Here is a 26,026-nt window from a genome sequence, read left to right as displayed (position 1 = left end):
ACCCAAGAGGAGTAGACGGTAGGAAATAGTCAAACTCAGGGCTGAAATCAACCAAATAGAAATAAAGAGAACTATACAAAGAAACAACAAAACCAAAAGATGGTTCTTTGAGAAAATCAACAAGATAGATAACCCCCTAGCCAAATTAACTAAAGGGCCCAAAGACAGTATCCAAATTAACAAGATCAGAAATGAAAAAGGAGACATAACAACAGAAATTGAGGAAATCCAAAAAAATAATCAGCTCCTACTACAAAGGCCTATACTCAACAAAACTGGAAAATCTAGATGAAATGAGTGATTTTTCTAGACAGATATCACATACCAAAGTTAAATGAAGATCAGGTAAACTACCTAAATAGGCCTATATTGTCTTAAGGAAATAGAAAAAGTCATTAAAAACCTCCCAGCAAGGAAAAAAAAAAAAAGCCCAGGGCCAGATGGCTTTAGTGCAGAATTCTACCAGTCCTTCAAAGAAGACCTAATACCAATATTCCTAAACCTATTCCATAAAATGGGAACAGAAGAAACACTACCTAATTCATTCTATGAAGTCACAGTTACTCTAATTCTTTTTACTTAAAACAATAATGTACTTTGAATGACTATAGCAGGTACAGATCTTAATCTGTATACTACAGTGCATATTCAAATGACTTCTTTTTTTACTTTATTTTTATTTTATGTACATTGGTATTTTGCCTGTGTCTGATCTTGCAATTATACAGTTGTGAGTTTTGTGATTTGAACCCAGGTCCCTGGAAGAACAGTCAGTGCTCTTAACCATTGGGCTGTCTCTCCAGCCCCTTAAATGACTTCTTATAGTTAAACTTAGTTATTAAGTCTCATTCTTCTAGGTAAGAGAGTTAAAATTCCAGCCATTTAAGTATTTTCTCAGTCAGTTTTATCTGATCTCTCACCTGAGGTGGATTTATTATTTAATATTAGAGTAGAAAGGGTAGTCTTGTATTTTTTCCAAATACTGTGCTGATGGTATAAAAGTAATCTTTAGGGCTTAGGCTTCGAACCTCAAAGTTTAAGGACTCTAAATTTTTTCCCTGTACTCCTTGCTTGAAGTCAATATAACCAGCTCCCTGAGGAGTACAAGGAATACAGTACCCAGTAAACTCCAAACAAACCAAAAAGCTCATCTGAGAACACAGCAAAGTAGTATTTAGCTCTATACAGTTTTATCAGGAACAAATCCCAAACATTTATTTAAATGATAACTATAAAATATCAACCATGATAACATATGAAATCATTTGAATTCTTTTTTTTTTTTTTTGAGACAGCGTTCCTCTGTATAGCCTGGGCTGTCCTGGAACTCACTCTGTAGACCAGGCTGGCCTGAAACTCAGAAATCCACCTGTCTCTCTCCCAAGTGTTGGGATTAAAGGCGTGCGCCACCACTGTCCGGCAGAAATCATTTGAATTCTAAAGATTTTTTTGTTTTGGTTTTGTGACATCAAGTTTGACTATGCATCCTATGCTGGCCCAGATATTTATTAAATAAACAAATAATAATTATTTATTTCAATATATTCCAATTAATTCTTTGTTAGTGATAGAACAAAAATCTTGGAATAAAATTTGTTTAGTCTCAAATTAAATATATTTAATATTATAGCTTGAAATAGATGTGTATATATTATAGTTTTATATTTGATCAGCATGTTTTAAAGGTTTATTTATTTATTTTATGCATGAGTATACCACCATTGCTCTCTTCAGACACACCAGAAGAGGGCACCAGACCCCATTACAGATGTTGTGAGCCACCATGTGGTTTCTGGGAATTGAATTCAGGACCTCTGGAAGGGCAGTCAGTGCTCTTAACCACTGAGCCATCTCTCCAACCTTTATTAGCATTCTTTTTTTTTCCTTTTTCTTTTATTGGATATTTTATTTATTTACAATACAGATGTTATTCCCTTTTCCCCATTTTCTCTCCCTAGAACCCCCATCCCATCCCCCCTCCTCCTTTATGCTTTTAATACCATTTTGATTACATGTATGTATTAAGATAGTTGTAGGTTGAGGGTCTAGCAATACAATAGATGCAAATAGTCAAGGAACAAGCAAGACAATAAACATAAATAGTCAAAGAAAAAGCAGGGCATTAAACCCAATTATGTGAACATTCCTATGGTCACTGTTTCTAAGGGCTTTTCAGGATGACCAAAGTATCTGAGCCTACTTCCTTGTCCTAACCCAAGGTCATTTTCATGTCTGAAGCCTACTTCCTTGTTCTAGCCTAAAATTTAGATTCTTGTCTGAAATTACTTCTTTGTTCTTGCCTAATACTTAGATTCCTGCCTGAGATTATTTCTTTGTTCTAGCCTAAGATTTAGATTCCTACCTGAAATTACTTCTTTGTTCTAGTCTAATGTCAGATTCCTGCCTGAAGCCTACTTCCTTGTCCTTGGCCAATGTCAATTCTTGCTAAGCAGCCCCAAAGGCTCTCTGCCTCTCCCTGCTTTTTATTTCATTAACAAGACTTAGCCTGTCTTAGGTCATTCTGACAAGAATGCCTTCTTACCTGTCATGGAATATGCATTATCAAAAGCAATGCACTTATGTCTTAGGTTGGTAAGGCTCCCCTATCAGCATTCTTAAACAATAGATATGAGCTATGATGTAAACATAAAGCTACACTGTTTAGAAGCTGAATATTTGTTTTTTGTTTACTGAACTATAAATGAAAGACACAGAATAAAACACGCCTAAAAAGCTGGGAAGTAGTGGCACATGGCTTTAATCTTAGTACTTAGGAGACAGAGACAAGCAGATCTCTGAGATGGAGGCCAGTTTAGTCTACAGAGTGAGTTCCAGGACAGCCAGGGATAGACAAAAAAAACCCTGTCTCAAAAAAAAAAAAAAAAAACCAAACCAAAGACAAACAACAACAACAACAACAAGTCTAAAAATTATTTAAATAATAAAACAATATATTCCAATTAATTCTCTTTTGTTAGTGATAGAACAAAAATCTTGGAATAAAATTTATTGTTTAGTGTCAAATTATACAATGGTTGCTCCAATTATAGACATAACATACAAAATGATACCCAGTAGTCTTAACCCCTTCTCACCAGAACAAAGTATTGTTACAAATTATACTCTTGAACTAACAACTATTTTGCTTTCTATACATTCAAAGGGGAGAAAGCATTGGGCTAATAAAAGGGCTTAGATGTTTAAAATGAATACTTACTAATGAATCCATCTTCAAGAACTCTGAAGAAATAAGGATTGAAATGACATTTCCTGGCTCTAATAAAAAGAAAGAGCATAATATTTCCATTTAATATTTAACTCAGTCTTCTCTTTTCATCTTAAAAGAGTATGTCACTTTAATAAAAATTGATATTCCTTCCTTATATCTTTAAGATTTAATGTTAAATCGTAGGGTATAAAGGGACTTCGTAAACTGTTCTTAAATTAGATTCACGTTAAGTACAAAGACTCTAGCTGAAGATAATGACATGTAAAAGTCACAGTGAGAAAAGTTAAACAATGATCAGAGAGAGTGTTAATTAAGGAAGTTATTTCAAAAAGGCATTTAGTGCTGGCAAATAAATACTTAAATTTAAAAGACTCTGAAATGTAATTAAAAAATCTACTGACAAAAAGCTGAAGTTACATGTTACTGCCACACTAAGTGGGTCTCCAGGCACACAGATAGTGGAAGAAGGTAAATCTATCATCTCTATGAAATATATTTAAGAAGAAAAAATCCCAGCCATTTTCTATCATTCTGGTACTGATAATCATTCTAAACCCTTTGTAGCAGAACAATGGGTAAGTAATTCCAACATTTCCCAAGTAACAGTTCTAGTTAAAGGTTCTCAAGCTGGTGGGAAAGATTCTTGGGAAATTGTTGAGGATACAGCATCCAATTAAGAACCAGTGGCTTAACTATAGGAGATTTAAGTAAGCATCCTTGTACCTTTCTTGATTAAGATAAAGACTGCTTCTGGAAAAAATACATTTATAGCAGTGACTATTTCTTTGACTTTTACTATACATACATGAATATGCTGCGGTAAACAAATTTCGATGTGTGTATATGTGTGTGTGTATAATCTTACTTTTTTCACAACAGGCTACTATCCACCAAAAAAGAGGTATGTGTATACACACACACACACACACACACACACACACACACACACACACACACATATTCATGACTAGATAATCTGAAATCTGGTTTTTGGCTTGAATTTTTTAAAAGATAGTCTAAAAATGTTTAAAAACATTTCTTGTTTTGTATGTGGGTGTTTTATATGTATGTATGTCTGCACTGTGTACTGCAGTTCCTGAGGAGTACAGAGAAGGGCACAGGATATCCTAAAACTGGAGTTACAGATGGTTGTGAGCCACCATACTAGGAATCCAAACTATGTTCCCTGAAAGAACAGACAATGCTCTTAACCACAGAGTCATCTCTCCAGCCTGGCTGAACATTGACTTAATCTTAGAATTAGACTTTTTATTTAAAACATTTTTATTTAGAAATCTTTCCATTAGTTCTGTCACTATAATATCATAAAAATTTATATATCTTTTCAATACTGTAAGCATATTAATAGGAGCTTTTTGTTTGCTTGCAGTGCTAAGAACTGAACCCAAGTCCTCATGAATGCTAGGTGAGCACTCTACCACTGAGCCATACTCCCAACCTCTCTTATGTGTTTGAAAATAAGATTGTATTATTTCTTATATAATCTATGCTCATTGAAAGATTACTTATTAGTTATTCTTTTTCAATTAATACCTTAACATGTAAAATAATGGGTTCCATTATGACATTTTCATATATACATGTCCCTTAACAGTTATTATCATTAAGAACACTGTTTCTCAAATTTTTAGTTTCAGGACTTCTTTACAATCTTAAAAACTGAGACTCCTAAATAGCTTGTTTATGTGATCATATGTATCAGTGTCTATCATATTAGAAATTATGTCAGGCAGTGGTGGCGCACGCCTTTCATCCCAGCACTTGGGAGGCAGAGGCAGGTGGATTTCTGAGTTCAAGGCTAGCCTGGCCTACAGAGTGAGTTCCAGGACAGCCAGGGCTACACAGAGAAACCCTGTCTTGAAAAAAACAAAAACAAACAAACAAACAAACAGAACCCCTTAGGGGCTGGTGAGATGGCTCAGTGGTTAAGAGCACTGACTGCTCTTCCCGAGGTCATGAGTTCAAATCCCAGCAACCACATGGTGGCTCACAACCATCTGCAATGATATCTGATGCCCTCTTGTGGGGTGTCTGAAGACAGCTACAGTGTACTTACATATAATAAATAAATAAGTAAATAAATAAATAAATAGTTTAGAAATTATGTAAGAAGAGAAATTTTAGAAGTCAGTTTTAAAATAGAATAATCCATTAATTGTAAACATTTATGTGAAAAATAGCTTCAAAATGAAAAGGACACACTGAGTGGCACTGAATGACTTTTCTCTGAATCTTTTCAATGTCTAACTCATCTGACTGCAGAGTTCACATCTCTGTTTCATTTTTCCTGAGACAGACTCTCACTCTGCAGCCCAGGCTGGTCTTGAACTCATGGCAATACTCTTGCCTCAACATCCTGTGTGCTGGAATTATAAGCATGAACCACTATGTCTGGCTTCTTAACAGCTTCCTCTGCATTCAATGTGTGTGTAGACTGCTTTTGGTTGTTAAGCTGAAGCGTGACAAACAGTATTTTCTTGACAGCTGAATGTAACAGAATCTGAATCCTATCAATAAACTTTTACTTTGCTCAATGACTCATCTCTCACTGTGAAGCAATCATTAATCCATGGCAGAATTTCTTTTTTAGACACTGCACAACTCTCATTTGGAAAAGGCTGTCTCACTGAGTTACCCATGTTCTGAATATTCAGACACTTCTTTGTTAAGAGGTATTTAAAAGTCAGTGTATTAATAAGACCAACAGTATTTCAACAGAAAAGACCCCGTGTATGGAGAAGCTGTCAGTAACACTGGAGCAGGTAAATTTTCCAAAACTCTAATTCTCACTTGAAAACTTGGCTTTTTATCACTAATAACACATATTATCAACTATTTTCCTTTACATGAAGAGCTTATTTATACAGAAAAATTGTCAAGCATCTGTCTGAATAATCATAATTTATGAAAGCTGTTTTTTTCAAGTAAACACGTTTTTCTACTTTTTAATGTCAGCTGGTTTAGCTCATAACTTAACTGTACAAATGATTTCCCTCAAGATAGCCATGTACTGGTATACATCAGAAGTCCTGAGGACCACTACTAGAGTCCAAAAGTATGAATACCCAATCACTGAGATTTAATGAAGTCATTTTTACTGCTTCATCAGGAACAAGTGAACCTACATTTTTTCTCTTTCCTTTTTTAAGTATGAGTGCATGGTACGGAGAAAATGAGGATTCAGTTTGTGGTGCTACTTTGATCTGGGCTACAAAGCTCAACAATCTTGCACTCCACTGCTTTTTCATATTCCAAACAAACTTTGTGTAAGTTTTGTTAACCTTGTAGGCCTTTTAAAGAGTCTCTAAGATCCTTTCTAGGACATATAAAGCATCAGTTTCTGTAATATGAGCATAAATACTAATATTCAAATAAACTCCTACATTTCAGTTTGGACCTGAAACAGCCACCAGATGACAGACAAATTTTACCACAAAATAAGCAACAGATTATTATTTTTTACCTAAAGCAGGAATCTCACAATCTTTATTCTCCTTAGTGTTCCTTTTAACATATTTTATCAACCAGTTGAAAATGTGAACATCACAATGAACTGAAATGTCCACCTCTTCCCAGCGCTGGGCATCCATAGATAAATATTCAGCAAAGTACTTCATTTCTGATATCAAAAGATCTCGTGGGCAAATAAAATCTTCTTTCAAGCTTTTTGCTTCATCACATACATGGATCACCATGTTTGGCCTTCATAAGAAAATGTTACACAGAAATGAGACTGTTAGAATGTGAGAAGAGGCAAGAGCACTGACATTTAGTGGAGGTTAGACAACAAAGGGTTTTGAAGACTTGGACCACAAAAGTCTATTTTACAGGGTTTGACATTCAGGATTTCTCATTTCTTGTCTATCTGATTGTACCTCAGATTGTGGTTAATTTTAGCAAGCTATCCACTTAATAAAGAAATTAAAAAATATTGTTACTAAAGGACTAATAGTTTAGATAGCTTAAATTTTATTGTTCAATTTTTAATTCTCATAGAGTGGGTAAATAATAGACTTTGACTATTGAGCAATGATTAACATCTTTAACTGTTGAAAAAGAAAAAAAAATCTAAAATGATTCAAATTTAAATCAAATTAAAAACCAGTATCACTTAGCTACTTTTAGCATCAACAAAGTTTGGGTCCAGGCATTCATGAAATCTATATTAATGAGTACAGATTTAGTAAGTTTAGATAATGCATCTGAAAGTTTGCTTCAAAAAGTGATAAATTTTTCTAGGTATGGCAGCTCACATGCATAATCCTAGGCATGGGAACCTGAAGGGATAGACTGGCATGAGCTGGAAGCCAGTCTGTAATACATAGCGAGTACCAGGCCATCCTGGGCTATAGAGTGAGATTTGTGTCAAAAATGGCAAAAGTCAATTAAAAGAGAAAACACAGGGGTAGGGATATAGCTCGGTTGGAAAAGTACATGGAGCTCAATTCCCAGAGCCCACTTTAAAAAGCACAATTCTATGACACTCTTTGTAACTCTAGAGCTGGGGAGATCAGACCTGGCCACATCCAGCCTAGACAACCTGGAAAGTTCCAGGACAGAGAGACAGAGAGACAGAGAGAGAGAGAGACAGAGAGAGAGAGAGAGAGAGAGAGAGAGAGAGAGAGAGAGAGAGAGAGAGAGAAAGAGAGAGAGATCCTGTCTCAAAAAAAAAAAAAAGAGGCAACTTAGGAATGACACCGAAGTTGTCTGTCTTCTGGGTTTCACATATGCACTGTTACACACATAAATAAAATATATAAAAACAAACAAAAAACAAAAATCCCAATGCATTGTCTTCATGTCATTACAAAAAGGAAATAAATAGGAAGAAATAAGTACTACAAGTGTGAATTACTTTGTGCTTGATTCAATTTTACATATTCCAAATATAAAATCAGTGTTTTATATATATATACAATTGGGATATGAGAAAAAATACTATCATCAAAATCAGGCAAACAAAATGGCTCAGTGGAAAGGGTGCCTGTTGCCAAGCCTGATGGCCTCAGTTTAATCCCTGGTATACAACTAGCGGTGGGAGAAAAACAATTCCTACCAATTGCTCCTGATTGCCATATTCACTATAGGGCACATCTCACAAGGGCACACTCAAGGCTAGCCTGGGAACTTGGTTGGACTCTGACTCATAATGAATTTTAAAGGACTGCAAATACTGCTTAGTGGCTGAGTGCTTCCCTGGCATGCACAGTACCTAGGCTCAAGCCTCCAAACCAGGAAGAAAGGGAGTTGGGGGTGGGGGTGGGAGGAAGAAAGGTAGCTAGGTAGATGAATTTTGTTATATGTGAACTTTATACTAATAAAGCTCTTATTATAAATCTACCAAAACTAGAGGTACAAGAAGGACATTCTAGAGATGAGAAAAATGTCTTGTATATTCATTAGCTGATAGTTATGTGGTGTACTGTTTGTCAATACAAGTGATCACTTACTGTGCATGTGACTTGTCCTATAAGAAATACACAGAACGATTCAAAGTATCAAAAGCTGAGGCATACTGAAATACATTCTGATTTTTAAATATTTATATAGCAATTATATTAAAATAGTTCTAAAATAAACATCTAATCTCATTAATAAACTTCAAGAACTAATTACTTAAAAGATTTTTCTTGGACTGGAGAGATGGCTCAGTGGTTAAGAGCACTGAATCCTCTTCCAAAGGTCCTGAGTTCAATTCCCAGCAAGCACATGGTGGCTCACAACCATCTGCAATGGAATCTGATGCCCTCTTCTGGTGTATCTGAAGACAGGGACAGGACAGTGTACTCACATACATAAAATAAATAAATCTTTTAAAAAAAAAGATTTTTCTTTGGGCATTGAAATTTACTTTCCAATGTTCTGTGTTATTAGATGTTATTTCTAATTTTTTTAAATACAGCAATTAATTTTTAATGAAAAATCCCCAAAATGTATAAATAACCCAACAAGTAATGAGTTAGGTATTATGTTTATTGTTCATGCATAGATGATTCTGACTCCGGTGTTTCAGCAACTGTGTGATGTAAAGCCCTGAAGTATGACAACTGATGTACGGTAGTACTCATCATGTACTTTTACAGTTAGAGGTAACAGCAGTGTTAAATCTCATCAACAAACAACTAGTCTCCTACCCTTCAGATTCTCCAGTCTCTTCTCCAGCATTACGAGCAGTACAGTTCTCACTTTCTGAAGAGCAATTCCTTGCGGTAGCTATACTATGTCTTCCTTAAATATAGAAACAGACACATACAAAAAAGGGGTATGGGTTAGCATTTCTAGCTGACAATGGGTTTTATTTATGGAATGGTAACATGGTAAATGCAGTTTCCAAGGCAGTTAAGGTGATATTTGTCAGGTGGCACTTCTTGCTTTAATGTTAATGTTTTAAAGGCAAATGGAAGAAGCATGGAAAATGAATCATAAACTGCTAATATTATAGTGAACATTTTCAAAAGATTGTGATGTAGTACTCCAAACTAAGTGGAGAGTTCAAAAGTACAGCACAGCCGCCTCTTCTCGAAGTAAATTTCTATCTCAATATTCTGAGAGCTGCTGAAATGAAAGCAACTCATTCTGCAGGCTTCTAAAGTCTGTGACTTCCAAACGTAATTCCAGAAAACATCAACCTTGCCACTGTGTCTCTTGAGTTTCTGTTAAGTGCATAAGACTAGCTGTAAAAAAAAAGATGACGTAAGAGATGAGCAAGACTCTCTAATGGTTTTGTTTTCAAGTAGTCTGGCCTATAATCCCAGCAGTTGGGAAGCTGTGGTAGTTGGATCTCAGTGAGTTCTAGACCAGCCTGATTTACATAGTAAGTTTGGGGACAGCTAAGGTTACCTAGAGAGATCCTATCTCAAAACAAACAAACATAAAATTTAACAGTGGCCATGGTGGTACATGCTTTTACCCTAGTACTAGGGAAGATCAGAAACTCAACATCATCCTCAGCTACATAACAGATTTGAGGCCAGCCTGGGCTACACGAAACTTTGTTACACACACACACACATACACACACACACACACACACACACGTAAAAGTAAAAAAAGGTCTGAGTACAGCTGGACTTACAAGTTGATTCTAATTTAGTTCTGGGAGGAGAAAAGTCTACTACTCTTAGGTGGAAAAATACAAATAAATGATAAGTACAAGGAAGAAAATAAAATATAAATTTGCTACAAAACATCTATGTTAAATTCATTTAAGATAAATAATTGAAAACTAGGAATATAGTTCAGTGGTAGAAGACTTGTCTAGCATGAGTGAGGCTATCCCCAGCTCTGCGTAAGCTGGGTGTGGTGATACGAGCATCTCTCAGTACTTGGGAGATAGGAGGCTGGAAACTCAGAAGTTTAAGGTCATTCTCAACTACATAGAGAGTTCAAGTCTAGTCTGGGATATTTGACACCCTTTCTCAAAAAAACAGAATTACAGTAAATAATCAATATGTGAAAAACTAGGATGACAAACTGAAGTAAACGATTTTGGTATGGTTAAAATTTAGTTATGGAAATATTACTTATCCTACATATTTGCAGTTAAGGTTTTTGAAAAACAACAACAATGGGAATTTTTAACATTCACAGAGATAAAATACTAACAGATTTTTACACAAGTATTTGAATTAGCCTTTAAACAAAGAAAGAAAGGTTGACTAGAACTTACAAAATGTGGAATTTTTATAAGGACAAGTACTACATTTTATTTTATAACCTTACCTGCTTTAGAAACTGTATCTTGATCCACAGGAGTCTCTTGAAAATCTCCTTGTGTGTCCAGAAGTGAAGATTTAATGTAAGTGGCTAAAGTTTCAACAGGACCCTCTCCAGCAGCCATTAAAGGGTTATACTGGTTGTCAACAGGTGAGCTTCCGCAGCTCTTCAGCTCATCAAACCTTTTCACACACTGCAGTGATATAAAATGGCAAAAACAGAGGTTAGATAAAAACAAAACAAAACAACAACAAACAAACAAACAAACAAACAAAACCATTTTGTATAAAAATGCAACACTGGTACTTCCTGTTCTAATCAAAAACTTTAAAAAGTACATAACGATTCTACAAAAGCTTATTATCTTAATACATGCTATTATCATTGAGTAATACTATAGGAGCAATCATTAAATAATCACGAATGATAATCTTCAGTCAATAAAGCTTAATGATATGTAGCTGAGTGACATAACTAACAGGAGAGAAGATGTACTGATTCATAGTTTTGAATAATCAACTTCAGTATCATTAAGGTTATATAACTATATACATAAGGCAAAGTAAAAATAATTGAAAAAGACATTTTTGACTTCTATTTGAAGATATTTAATTTTCAAATTATTTTAGATTTATTTGTTTATTGTATTTAAAGTGTGCAAGTGTTTTGCCTGCATGTATGTATGTGCACCTTGTAAATGCCTGATGCTCACAGAAGGTAGGACAAGGTGCTGCAACCCTGGCAGTGGGATTATAGGTGGTTCTAAGCCTCTGTATGAGTGCTGTAACTGAACCATGAACCATCTCTCCAGTACCTAAAGATACTCTTCTCTATTTTTTGTTGGGGGAATATGAACAAAATTTGTATATTTTAATATGTAAAATTCTACGACTTAATTTTTTCTCCTTTAAAAATCAGAATAGAAGTTGTTTTTATAAATGTGTTTGTTACCTCAGGGCTAGAGAGATAGCTAAGTGGTTAAGATCACTGGGTGTTCTTTCAAAAAACCCAGGTTCAATTCCCATAACTCACATAGCAGCTCACAATCATCTGTTAATTCCAGTTCCAGGGCCTCCAAGGGCACCAGGTACAAGGTGCACATACACATGCAGACAAAACATCCACAGACATAAGCTATTTAAATAAAAGAAGTAAAAAATACTTAACTCAAAGGAATCATGTACATATGCTTTCAAAGAAGAGTTAAGATTATCTTTACCTAAATCCTCATGTATATTCAACGCATTAGTGACATTTTTTGCTAACTGATTAACAAAAGTAGCTGTCTTAACTTCTTGTGTCAAAGCAATTGCAGAAGCAGTGGTGCTATCAATTAATGTAATTGAAGCTGTTATACCAGCAATAATCAAGCCCACTACCCTCTTGCTTCTGCTTAAAGCCTGACTCACTTCTTCCAGTATTTGCAAGCTTTTTTCAGAAGACCAAGGTTCTGTGATACTCAGGGCAATATAAAACAAAAGCTGGTTGATAGACCTCCGTAACAGACATGCCGGGTTTCAACATACTAACACAATTAGAAAGTATACAATCAATGCAACTAACATTACATACTGTAGAAGAAACAAAAGTATTTTTAACTTGACAGTTAAAAGAGCCTTAACACATGTACTAACACTTGTTTGAAATCCAGATCCTGTCCCAACTTTATCTCTTGCAAACATAACATCATAGAGAACTGCTAACTTCCAAATATGTCTCTGAAAATGTCCAGAACCAGCCTTCCAAATGAAGACTGTTATTTCCAATATTGGATTGATTTCTAGACCAGTCCATGATTGAGTCCGAAGAACTGGTCACATTTAAGAAAAATACAAGAGTCATTATAACTTCTCTTTTTGATTCTCTGTTCAACAAGGTTAGGCTAGAACAAGGAAGTAGGCTTCAGACACGAAAATGACTTTGGGCTAGGACAGGGAAGTAGGCTCAGATACTTTGGTCATCCTGATAAGCCCTTAGAAACAGTGATCACGGGAGTGATTACAGGACTTTATTGTCTTGCTTGTTCCTTGACTATGTGTATCTACTGTATTGCCAGTTCCTCAACCTAGGACTGACCTTAATACTCACATGTAATTAAAATGGTATAAAAGCAAAAAGAAGGAGGGGGATGGGATAGGGGGTTTCTAGGGAGGGGAAATGGGGAAAGCGGATGGCATCTGAAATTAAATAAATAAAATATCCAATAAAAAAGGAAAAAAAGATTATCTTTATCAGCCTTATTTCCCTTTGGTATGCATCTGTTATCAGTAGACAATACTAACAAGTAAAATACTTGGCTTTTATTTTTGTATTATGTGTTTCCATCAGGAATAATACCTAATTCTGTCATGATCTAAGTATTAACCAGGCCTGACCTTGCTTAGTTTTGGAGATCAAATGTGACTGGGTATGTTCTGAGGATATGGCCATAGAATTCACCCTAACCTTGGATTAGCTGAGCCGCTAAGCAATAACCCTATCCCTAATAAAATCTAATTCCAACTTTCAATGGAAAGCAAATCCAGGAGGATCTAACTTGTAACACTATATTTTCTTTTCTTCTACTGCATATCTCAGGCTGTTGTACTAATCGAAGGGCCTCAAGACACACTAGGGAAGCACTCTACCTATGAAGATGCCAAAGCTGCCAAGGAGGCCACAGAAGAAGAAAAACTGACGGCAATAAAATTATCTTGGACTACACCATGCCTAATGGTGAAGGTAGCATCACAGGTCACAGGGGAGGCCACAGAGGTTTCCTAGAAGGCAGGGGTGACAGGCTACTAAGAAAGAAGGTAAATCTGACTCTCTTCCCCTACCCCGCCCCAATTCTGTCCTTGTCTACCCTCTTCATTTAAAACAAATGTTTTCATAGTCACTGGTTAGATGACAAACCCTCCCGAGGCCATTTCAAGACAGTGGTCTACTTGGAGTCCATCTATGTAACATGTCAACACAACACAACACAAACCCTGCTAGGTTTGGCTTGATATTTATATACACTTTTTAAGGAGATAGACTTTCTTATTAAGTTTTGACTTTATGTTTGAATTCTTTCTGTTTCATCTCATGTTCAAAACCATGTTTCACACAATAGTTTTTGTTGGTTTGTCTGTGTCTGGACTATAAAAGATGAAATGTTTTACCATGATTTTTACTTCAGTGACATTAAGACAAATTAGAAGTCCTAAACTCAAGAAATAAAACAGAACAAGAAAACACAAAACTGAGAGAGTAAATAAGTAAAAATGAAACCATCAGTGGAATTATTGGATACTGTAATCCCAGTACTTTAGAGGCTGAGGCAGGAGGGTCTTTATGAGTTCCAGGCCAGCCTGGACTACATAGTAAATTCCAGGTATAGTAGCACACTCTTATAATCCCAACATTATGGAGGTTAAGGTAGAAGATACTTCACCCTGAGTTATGTTGTAAATTTCATTTTAAAAAATCTACAAAAATCAGGTGATGGAGAGATGGCTTAGTGGTTAAGAGTACTGGCTGATCTTCCACAGGATCCAGATTCAATTCCTAGCACCCACATGGCAACTCACCACTGTCTGTAACTCCAGTTCTAGGGGACTCTGACACCCTCACATTAATGCACGTAAGATAGCATTAAATGAATTATATTTAAAAAACTACCGAAACCAAAGCACAACAAAAACTGAAGTCTCTAAATCTCAAACTGGTATCCATGAGTGAATTATAAGACTCTATGTTTCTCCTATATGCATTCTTAAATTTAAATTTGATTCTGAGTATAAAATTAATAAAGTCAACTAGGTTATCAGGATGACTAGCCTACCAGTATTTCATAGTACATTTGCTTTTGTCCTTATAATTTAATTTATACCAATAAATACTTTAAATATTCATCACAGCAGGACAATGGTGGTGCATGCCCTTAATCCCAGCACTGGGGAGGCAGAGGCAGGTAGATCTGAGTTCAAGGTCAGCCTGTGTCCTTAAATTATTTGTTGGTTTATTTATTTATAAGAATGTATTTATTTATTTACTGAGACTGGGTTTCTCTATAGCCCTGGCTGTCCTGGAACTTGCTCTGTAGACCAGGTTAGCCTCAAACTCCTGAGTGTTAGGATTATATTAATGTTCCAGAGGCTATGATGCCCTCTTCTGGTCTCCTTGAGTACTATACAAATATGGTGCACAAAAATCAATGAAGACAAAACATACACAAAATAAAATAGATACAATTTTTTTCACTTAGATGTTTTTTTCACTCTCACATGGGGGGGGGGCGCTGTTTTAACATGTTGCTGCTGCTTTCCATATTTTTAGGAGGGATCCAGGGATTGTTACTTACCTCTTTGGGTGTTAATCCAGGCACAAGCCTTGCCACAGTTTCCCAGTTGATGGTCTGAGGGATTCCAATCAATGGATAAAGGATCATATCCAATACCATTTGGTTATTATTATTCAGGAAATTATTGTTTTCTGAATATCCACGACTCATCTTTCAGAGCTAGAAATAGGGAAAACACACAGTATTATTACATCTGAAATTCAGATGTTTCCAGAACATTGTAGCCTAGTTATAGTCCTAAAAGTTACCTGCTACTATATAAAGAAAAAAATAAAACTGACATAAAGCAAACACAGAATACTCATCTAAAATTTCTTCAAATATAAAAGCTTTGAATATTATGACTTGAAAGATGGGTACATATAAGAATGGACAGATGGGGGCTGGTGAGATGGCTCAGTGGTTAAGAGCACTGACTGCTCTTCCAGAGGTCATGAGTTCAAATCCCAGCAACCACATGGTGGCTCACAACCATCTGTAATGATATCTGGTGCCCTCTTGTGGGGTGTCTGAAGATAGCTACAGTGTACATACATATAATAAATAAATAAAAATTTAAAAAAAAAAAAAGAATGGACAGATGGATTAAATATTCAATAAAAAGGCAGAATCTTTTGTTTGTTTGTTTGTTTGCTTGCTTGTTTTAAGATGGGCTTTCTCTGTGTAGCCCTGGCTGTCCTGGAACTCACTTTGTAGACCAGGCTGGCCTCAAACTCAGAGATTCACTTGCCTCTGCCTCCTGAGTTCTGGGCTTAAAGGTGTGCACCAGCATCACCTGGCTTAAAAGGTAGAATCTTAGTGGCAAACTCCAGGTTACAGGCATTTGGGTTTTTATAAAACAAAACAAAACAAAACAAAACAAACCTTTGACTCTAGTATATGTTAAATTTTTTCCAAATAAAATGTTCAGGAAAAGTTGAGTATACTTTATTTTCCTAAAAAGTCACTAAGCATGCAGTTTATACATTGACTATTCATAGATGAAATAATCAAATCATGAAGAAATCAAAATATGAAGGTTGCTGAAAGCATTATATAATTTCATTATGTTCCTAAATAATTCCTTACTGTTTTTTCCTTGAGCAAATGTTCATGGTATAAATAACATACCATGGCTGACCATACTGAACTTGTAGACATAATAAAATGAAACAGCCTAGCAACTTAACATAGCAGCTGATGTATCTGTGGTTGTTATAACAATAACTATTAAGTAGTGTTATTTTTGTATGTTTGAAACAACTTCACTCTGGAAAGTTCTTTTTCGACTTTATCTTCTGAAGCAATGTGAAATTGATCTGACTGATCTGGCAGAAAACCCAAAATGGAGGCAGCCATGGAGAGGCAGAGGAGCCTGTGATGCCTTATGAAAGCAGAGCTTGTCCTGATTTTACAACATATGGAAACAGGTTTGGAGGAGTTAAGTAACTTGCACAATGCCATAGACCTAATAAGATGCAGAGTACGGGTTCACATTTTAATCTATGCTCTCGCCATTCTCTAAGGAGAAGTAGAGAGGTGGAGACAGTGGTTTAGGATGGAAAGGACAGACTCTAACAGACTGTAAAGCCAGTTATGTTTCAATGACAAACTCTGAAAGCTTTGGCCTATGAGGTGGGGTGGGGAGATTATAAAAATAAACTACCCATCCAAAGCTAAAATATTTTAGGAAGCTCTTTATGTCAGTGGATTTAAGACACACTATTTTATCCATGCATTTATGAATACACCAGTATGTGTCAGGCACTGCAGCTAAAGTTGGAACACAGAATTATAGAAGGAAACACCAGTAAAAGTTTATGGCTAGTCATGTTTTTATAGTTTAGCTGTCATTAGTTTCTAGCTCAGGATTGTCACTTGAAAATATGAGCTGCTCTGTGGAAAAGTGTGGCATGATGTAGGACAAAGGTGACTAACTGACCGAGAGCAGTGTGAGGGTCCGGTTGGAGTTTTTAGCATCATCACATGCTACATTAAAAGCCTAAGACAGACAGTCAGAGAGGACAGAAAGGATCACCTTGTGAAGGTACTCTAAAGTTAATAAAAGCACCTCCCAAATGAGACATGATATGTAAAGACAAAAGATACTTCCTAGGATTGTGACATTTAAAATAGCATACTAGAGTAGAAATGTAGAAGCAGCCATTAGCACTAGGTAGTTTTTTATATAAACACTGTCACGGGACATCAAACGGCAGCTAGAACAACACAGTCCTATGTGCCTGCATAAACATTAAAGATCAGCAGTTAAGAGCACTTGATGATATCACACAGGACCTGGGTTTGGGGTCCCAGCAACCAAGTGGTTTCTTACAACTGTCTATAACTCCAGTTACAGAGCTAGAATGCCCTCTTCTGGCCTTCATGGGCCCTAGACATATAGATGGTGCACACAGATACATGCAAGCAAGTAAACACACAGGAACACATAAAATAAAAATGAATAAATCTAAAACACAAGAGAAACACAAAAACATTAAGCATTGTAAAGTCATAGCTTCCAGAGATGTACCTTACTGAAGACCCAGTACAGTGTAGCAGTTACAAGTATAGATTCAGAAGTCAAACTGTCCAACTTTATATCTTGGTTCTACCATTAAGATATTCTCTATTTCAAATAAGTCCGTGTTTCAGTTTCCTCATCTGCAAAACGAAGGTAAAACAGTGGGTAGCTCTGTCATTTGATACTGTGTGGGAAGAATCACCTGAACAGTGTGAGGACTAGATATTTGTAGCAGTAGCATTTCTGAGATCCTTAAACAGATTCATAAAGATAGCAATACCATAATGAAGTATGCTGCCAATAAAAGGAATTCAACAGGCTATGAATACCTACCAAGCTTCACCATTTCTAGCACTGCAATCTTGGGCTTGCTATAAGGAAAATGGTAACTGCCTTTAAGATTATTGTGAGAATTAAATAATTCCATAAATCACCCAGCACAGTGTCTGGCACGCAAAATGTACACCACAATTTACTATGGCAATTGTTTTTCCTTATCCTATTTTGGCTGATATTGACATAAACTTTTTTCAAGAATTTGTTGAATCCCTTAGAAAGCACTGCCCAGAACAAAATTTCATTTTTATCCACCTAGGGTAGGTCTTGCTTTGTGGGCCAGGCTGGCTTCTAACTCATGCTCTCCTACCACAGGGATTACAGGTGTATACAGGCACACTCAGCTCTTAGGCTTTTTATCTTTGATTCTTCAAAAGAGTGACTAGCAAAGTGGATAGCACCAAAAAAATGTTTGCTGACTTAACAAAGTCTCAAAGCCTTTAAGAAACTTAATGTATCTTTTGGAACCCACTCCAAGCTGAAGATTCACAATTTATATGAATATGTAAGTTACACTGTACAAAAATAAATGTGAAATCTGAATTTTCAGAACAAAATACTGTTCTCTATTTACATGGGTAATGTTTGCATCCCTTTTTTCCTAAGGACCCATGATTTGGAAAGGGGTATTTAATGATAATTTGTTTGGATCTTAGGAGACACTTAGGATGGGAATGAAGAGGCGTGAGGCCCTGGGTTTGACAGCCAGCACTGGAAAAGAGAAAAGGCAAGAAAACAGTCTAAAATAGAATTCAAGACAAAGACCCTTTGTGTGCTGATTTTTGACTTTAACTTCCAGAAATTTTAATTAAAATGTCTTTTCTGTTTTTGGTGGTGGTGGCGGCACAGTGTACTCTACAAATGAGCTAAGTCCCCAGCACTTAATTAAAATTACAAGAAAGTTGTCTCCATCAAATTCTTAAAAACTTGTATATTTCAAATATAATACTCATTTACTCATGCTTATGGATGATTTAAGTAACTTGGGTGTGATTTTTTTTTGTTGTTGACATAACTGAATCTTTCCAGTCAAGGGGAAAAAAACCTATTGTGTATTCTAGTTAACCTAATCTATGAGAACGTTTCCTTTAGGGTCTGAATAACATACAGTCTTAGAACAGCTGGCACATGCATCTTATTCTGGAGAAAGGTATAAATGTATAAAAAAAAAAAAAACTATGACCAAAAGGAAATGTCCGAAACTCAAAATTATCCTCTCATGCATGATACCATATTTTAAAAGTATTTAAGGCATAATATATTTGGTAAATAAACAATATTATTTACCAAAACCTAAAATTTCTATTGTTTAACATATTACACTTTTAAAGAACATAACCTATTTCCTTATTTTGGCTTATTTATATGGACAAGCATCTGCTTTTCATTTTTCAATGAAAAGGGGACTCTTGATTTTTCCCTAGGCAGAGGCAGGAGTGGAAGGAGGGGGTCACTGGGACAGGTGTAAGGCCTCTGGCACGCAGAGGGAGGTTGTTAACACCAACTTGCCCTGATCTACAACAGACTTCCTGACTCTCATCCACACAAGTGACCCAGGCGGTTGGCTCTGATTCTGAAGGACGGGACATCGCTGCCCTCCCGGGTAAGTAACCCTTCCAAGCCTGGGTCGAGGCTCCCTGCGCGGCGCGTCCTCGGGACCCGGGTTCCGCGACCTGGGCGCCGATTCGAGGCGCGGGCTTGAGAGGAGCAGACAAAGGCGTCGGAAAGCAGCCTGGCTGGGACAGCGAGGGCAGGAGTCCGGCGGCCGAAGCTGGGTTCCCTCTCCAGGAGCGCGGACGGGAGCGGCGACGGGACAGGGCGGTGGGCTGCGCACGGGCGCCCGCGGGCTTCTGGGCAGCGGGGCCCCGCACGGCCCGCCCGCCCACCGGCCGGCCCGCCGGGATGGGCAGCGGCGCTCCCGGGCCCTCGCCCCACTTCCAGCTCCCGGGTAGGTGCCCCAGCCTCTCAGCGTCTCTCTCACCTCCACAAGGCCGCGCAGCCCTCACCGCGCCGGTGTCACCTGCAGCGGCCAGCACCGCCCGCGCTCGCGCCCAGAACGTCGCGACCCGGCGCACACGCCGGGCTGAGGCGGCCTCACGATCCGCGGCCGCACCCGCCTGCGCTCGCTAGCGGGCCGCCCTGCAAGAGGGGAGGGGCCCGGCCAACGCGACCCGACCAATCGCAAGCTTGCGCTGCAGCGGAACATCCAATGAGCGACGAGCTCCTGCGGGCGGGAGGGTGCGGGCGGTGCCGGAGAGCAGCCCAACGCTTCCCTGAGCCTGCTCTTCACCCTGCCCTCTCTGGCTCTTCCTCTCAGGCCTGTCGCAGTGCAGCGTCCCCACCCTCTCAGCGTCCTGTCTCTTAGCAACTAGATCCTCAGCGCTTGATCTTGAACAGCCAAAGAGGAGAGCACAAGGGATACGTGGGAGATAAAGGGAGCTCGAATTAAAAGAATAGAGTAAATCTTTCCTTGTCACTCGTTTTGCTATAAGCTGCTTAGGTACAACAGAAAAATTTTATGCTCTGATAGGGCGTTGGCTGGCAGTTAGAAACATACTGTAAACTGAAAAGCTGGTGATTTCTCAGATATAGTGTGGAAAATGGCATCAGTGTTAAACTTGGAAGGCTGATTGATGTTCAGTCTTAGAGCACTAACGGAAGTGGATCAGAGGCCAGAATGTGAGTTTGCGTTGGCACTCACTTTGGTTTTGGCAAGATTTAACCAAAACAGTGTCCACTAATAAACCTGTTTGCAAGGGGAGCGGGAGAGGTTTATTCAGTGTAAGCTATATATCAAGAATGTAAAAATAAGTCTCAAGATTATGATTTCAATCAAATCTTCATTTCTTTTTTGTTTCCCAGTGGAAGCTGAAAGTTGGTTTTATTTGTTTGTTTGTTTGTTCGTTCGTTTGTTTTTAATCTCTTTATCTGCCAAGGCTTTTCTCCTTCCACTCAAATGGACCTCCCTTCCCACTCTGGGGAGGTGGTCTCGATGTGCAGGTAGAGTCCAAATTGGGTCCGAGGAATGAGGCTTCCACAGTTGGTAATGGGCCTCAGACTTCATCGAAGCTCTGAGCGGCACAGTAAGAGAAGCACCGTGATCATTTCGCAGACTCAGGCTTCCTGCTGGGAGCTAATGGCTCCCGTCTTGCTCTTAGGCGAACTTGTGTTCACAGCGTGAACTTCAGTGGCTGCACATCTGGCTTTCGACCTCCAAGTCATCTGCAGCAGGTAAGCCATTCCAACATTTGGATCACACTAGTGCCCTTGATGACAACCTCTTACCTCCTCAAGGACACCAAAAGATTCCAGCACCCCTTCTAGGAACAGCTCTGCCTTAGGACAGCTGAGGTGGGGAGCCGCTGACACACTCCCATACCCCTGCCAAGTGTCCACAGTTCCTGGTTTATGAGTGCTTCATGACACCCAGGTTTTTGTTACCAGACGTGTGAAGGTAATTTGTCAAGTTAATGCATGAAGTAAAGGAAGTCTACCCTCTACAGAACATTTAAAAATATATGCCAGGTATGCATCTATTATCTACTTTAATCACCGTGGCAATACTCTGAGGTTTATGCAGTTATTTTTTAAAAAAACAATAAAATAAAATATAAGATAAAACAAAAGGTAGCACACCAGAATTAGACAAACAGAAGAAAAAGAGACAAGAGAAGGCACAAGAAACAGAGACCCACTTCTTCATACACAGCAATCCCATTAAAACACTAAACTGGAAGCCATAATGCATGTGCTGGGGCCTGCTGCAGCCCCATGCATGCTGCTTTAGTCTCTGCAAGTTCTAGCGTGCTTTGGTCATGTTGGTTTAGAGGGCCTTGTTGTCTTGGTTTCCTCCATCCCCTCTGGTGCTGATACTCTTTACTCTTCCATAGGGTACCCTGTGTTCTGAGGGGAGGGATTTGATGGCGACATTCCATTTAGGGCTGAGTGTTCCGATCTCTCTCTCTCTCTCTCTCTCTCTCTCTCTCTCTCTCTCTCTCTCTCTCTCTCTCTCTCTCCATTTGTTCCTATCTGCTGCAGGATCAAGCTTCTCTGATGGTTGAACAAGACATTGATCTATGAGCAGAATGACATTAGCAGTCATTTGATTGTGACTTTTAAATTATTCTTTTTTTAAGTAGCTCTTTTTCTTTCTTTTTTATTTTTTTTAGAACAGTAGTTAGTTTTACCCTAGGTCCCTGGTCTAGGTTCTTGGTCAACTAAGCAGTGCAAGGTATGAGTTCTATCTTGTAGAGTGGGCTTCAAGTCAAATCAGACACTGAATGGCTAATCCCAAGCGTTATGCTTCCATTAAAATAGCATATCTTTTGGGCAGGACACCACTGTCAATCAGAGGGCTTGTGGCTGGGTTGGTGTTTATGTTTCTCTTTTGGTGGCATGTAGACTCCCTTTCTGTACCAAAGACACTAGCACACAGGGGTGAAGGCTCTATGCAGGCACCAGCTTGACTTCTCCATGTTTAGCAAGTAGTGTTAGAGTTTTCTTCAACAGTGGGGCCTTGCTGTTAGTTTGTGGAGAGCAACCTATAGTCTTGACAACAGCCTGCATTGTTTGGGAATTCTCATGGGACCCACTTGTCCATCAACTCAACTAGATGTAGCTCAATCCCAGGACTGAAAACTTCATTTGGTGATAAAGAGATAGCCAGTTGGGCTCTGTCTCCTGTTATTTGGCAATTTCATTTAGATCACCTTCATGTATCCGTATATTTTAGGAAGTTCTGCTGTATTAGGTTTCCAAACAGCCCTTAATTTTGGCTGTCTCTCTTGATATTCCTTCCCTTGTCCTCTCTCTCCTTCCCTTTCTCACTAGAGCCTCCCATTCCAGCCCCCCTCATCCATCCATAACTATTCTGTTTCCCTTTCCTAATAATCCATATGTCCCTCCTAGTCCCTTACTCTATACCTCACCTCTGGGATTTATGGATTGTAGCTGGGTTATCAATGATTTAACAGCTATATCCACATATAAGTGAATACATACTCTTTGTCTTTCTGGATCTGGGATCCTCACTCAGGATGATTTTTTTCTAGTTGCATCCCTTTACACACACCTAGAATTTCATAATTTCATTTTTTTTAATGAGTGATATTTCATCATGTAAATGTAACACATTTTCTTTATCCATTTCTTCTGTTGGGGGACATCTAGGTTATTTCCAATTTTTGCCTATTATAAATAGAGCAGCAATGGACATGGCTGAGCAGATGTCTCTATGGTAGAATAAAGTCTCTTTTCAGTATATACCAGTGCTGGCTAGTTTTATGTCAACTTGACACAGGCTAGAGTTATTGGAGAAGAAGGAGCCTCAATTGAAAAATGTCAGGAGCCATCATAGGACAAGCTAATAACTAGCAAGTGATCTTCTGAGATGGTCTGCCTCAGATTAAAGTAATCCATGACAGATTTGCTCCCATAGGCAAGGCCCATGTGAAAGTCATTTTAGGAAAGATTCCTGCTATTAATATATTTTTCCTGTTACTATTAAACATACATAACAATCACTAGGTATTAGCTCACCCTGTAGATCTCTGCAGATTTACAAAGATGATACTGTCTTGTAGTGATGCTATATAGACAAACAGATGATTTCTCAATTCTTTATGATTAAAATTATATCAGTATTTATTAAGCTCTTTTATAGTGGGACTGCTACTAGGTCCTTTTCTGATAGTCAAAACTGCAATGAGAACTCTGCCAGTCTGCCATGTATCACTGGTTAATTGCTTCTGATAGAAAGCAGACTTTCTACTACTCAGAACACATTCCAAAAGGTTGTAAAACCATTATCCAAAGGTCATAAAAAGGGAACTAACGATTTATTATAGGGGCTAGGACAGAGGATAAAATATTGACTGGGTTTGTCTATTCAAAACTTCAGCAATAACTTAGTTATTGTTTTTAACTCTCAATGAATCTGTGAAAGGTGCTGTGACAGGTGATGTTTAGCTAGATAATTACTCCTAATGGATATGCATGTAATCATTCACTGTTGTAAACTTCTTATTCGATTTATGATTGGATTTATGTGTAAACTTGTGATGAACTTTTTACCATGTGATCATGTATTCTGAAAGATGTGTGAGTGTTGAGGACAAAGAGAGGAGCGGGGAAGTTTTCTTTGCCCCACTTAGGATCTTTCAGTTTTTCCCCTTTTTCTTATAGAGCATTCATAGGAAACTTTTTACAACTTAGAAATAAACACTAAAATCACTTTTCAAAGTGTTCCCTTTTCTTCCTGACACTTCAACTAACAAGCTGAAAGTTAGAGCTGTGCCTTTCCTACTGAGACAGAACAAAGGATATTTACTTAATCCCTTGCTGGTCTAGGATGAGGTACTAAGTGCTAGAAACTCCAGTTTCTGGCCTCAGAGGAACACAGAAGGCAGGTCAGCTACAGTAGCAAAGTAAATTAGTCTTAGATAGTAAACTTTTAATTATTATACAGCAAACCCTAAGTATCTCGTAAGACAAAAGTTTTAACCTTTGCTGATGCTCTCCCCTCTGCTGCCTCAAGGGGAACCCACAACAAAAGAGACCACGTCCGGCCTGGCCTCCAGCAGAGAAATGCCTCAATATGATCAGCGCTGGGGAGCCATAGGCAGAGAGGGAGAGAGGGAGAGAGAGAGAGAGAGAGAGAGAGAGAGAGAGAGAGAGAGAGAGAGAGGCAGAGAGGCAGAGAGGCAGAGAGAGAGAGAGAGAGAGAGAGAGAGAGAGAGAGAGAGAGAGAGAGAGAGAGAGGTGGAGAGGCAGAGAGGCAGAGAAGCAGAGGCAGAGAGGCAGAGGCACAGAGGCATCTCTGTGAGTTTGAGGCTATCCTGGTCTACAAAGTGAGTTCCAGTACAACCAGGGCTACACAGAGAACCCCTGTCTTGAAAAACAAATAAGCAAACAAACAAATAAGGTTATAGGCATGCCTGTAGTATATTGCCTTTTTCTTTCTTTCTTTTCTCTTTCTTCCTTCCTTTCTTTTTCTTCCTTCCTTCCTTCCTTCCTTCCTTCCTTCCTTCCTTCCTTCCTTTCTATTTCCACATTTTTTTTTGACAGAGACTTTTACCCTGGGAGTTGCTCTGTAGACCAGGCTGGTCTTAAACTCAGAGATATGCTTGTCTCTGCCTCCCAAATATAAGTGTTACATCTCCCCAGTGGAGGTTTTGCAGCTCTGAGAGGAAAGGTATCCTGGCAGTCAGGAGCTAAGAAGTACCATAACCTCACACTACACAACATATCTCACACAAGAGATTTATTGGGAAAGACACTGTAAGAATGTAATTTCAAGTCTCAGCTTGAACTTAAAAGATCTTTAAGTCTGAGTTTTTGGTCTACACTCAAATATTAGTTTGCCCCTGAGGCACATCCTGGGAAGAGCACATTCCAAAGACTCAAACAAACATTCCAGGGAGAAGGGACCCAAGATAAGAGTCTTATCAGGGAAATGAGCCCTTAACACAAGTACACCTGGGTAAACAGAAGTCACTTAAACTGTGTGGTGTAAATTTGAGTTACTTAACAACCAGGTGTGGGAACAGGAACCAAGCCTGGGAACTGTTGTTAAAGTCAGCCTTTGTGGTTATTGATTAAGAGGTAAAACTGCCCTTATGAGCCCTGTGAATATGATATAAATACTGCCTCCAATTTTGGCTCAGGGTTCTTTTTGCTTGCATGCAAGAGAACCCCAGTACACTGGCTTATTATTATTTTTATCCATTTATTAATAAACCTCATGCTATTGCAGCGAGTCTCATCCGTGAGTGTCTCTGGGGAAGCGTGTCTTCTGGTTCAACAACACAAGAGAGTGCTGCTACTGCTGGTGCTTGGGTGAGAAGCAGCAACAAACTGAACAGGAGGAAGGAGGGTTTCTTGGGAGCTGGAGCCA

The 26,026-nt window shown here is 38.3% G+C and overlaps 1 protein-coding gene across 3 annotated transcripts in view; it reads right to left on the bottom strand.

The window, feature by feature from the left end:
* The window catches only part of Kiaa1841 (KIAA1841 ortholog), a 61,142-nt gene extending 40,977 nt beyond the window's left edge, over positions 1-20,165 (bottom strand). For 2 of the 3 annotated variants that reach the window (XM_028778077.1, XM_028778078.1), the window contains exons 1-6: positions 20,114-20,165; positions 15,294-15,452; positions 10,973-11,159; positions 9,385-9,478; positions 6,714-6,952; positions 3,218-3,276 (exon numbers count right to left, since the gene is read on the bottom strand). In XM_028778077.1, coding sequence (XP_028633910.1) covers positions 3,218-3,276; positions 6,714-6,952; positions 9,385-9,478; positions 10,973-11,159; positions 15,294-15,443 — 729 coding nt within the window. In that variant the 5' untranslated portion in view covers positions 15,444-15,452; positions 20,114-20,165. Of the gene's footprint in view, positions 1-3,217; positions 3,277-6,713; positions 6,953-9,384; positions 9,479-10,972; positions 11,160-15,293; positions 15,453-20,113 lie in introns of those variants that run through there. The other variant, XM_028778080.1, reaches the window with a different exon arrangement.
* Positions 20,166-26,026: the final 5,861 nt, after the last annotated feature.

The sequence above is a fragment of the Grammomys surdaster genome, unplaced genomic scaffold (genome assembly GCF_004785775.1).
Source record: "Grammomys surdaster isolate TR1022 unplaced genomic scaffold, NIH_TR_1.0 67, whole genome shotgun sequence".
Taxonomy (NCBI): Eukaryota; Metazoa; Chordata; class Mammalia; order Rodentia; family Muridae; genus Grammomys; species Grammomys surdaster.
This window is presented reverse-complemented; position numbering and strand designations above follow the sequence as displayed.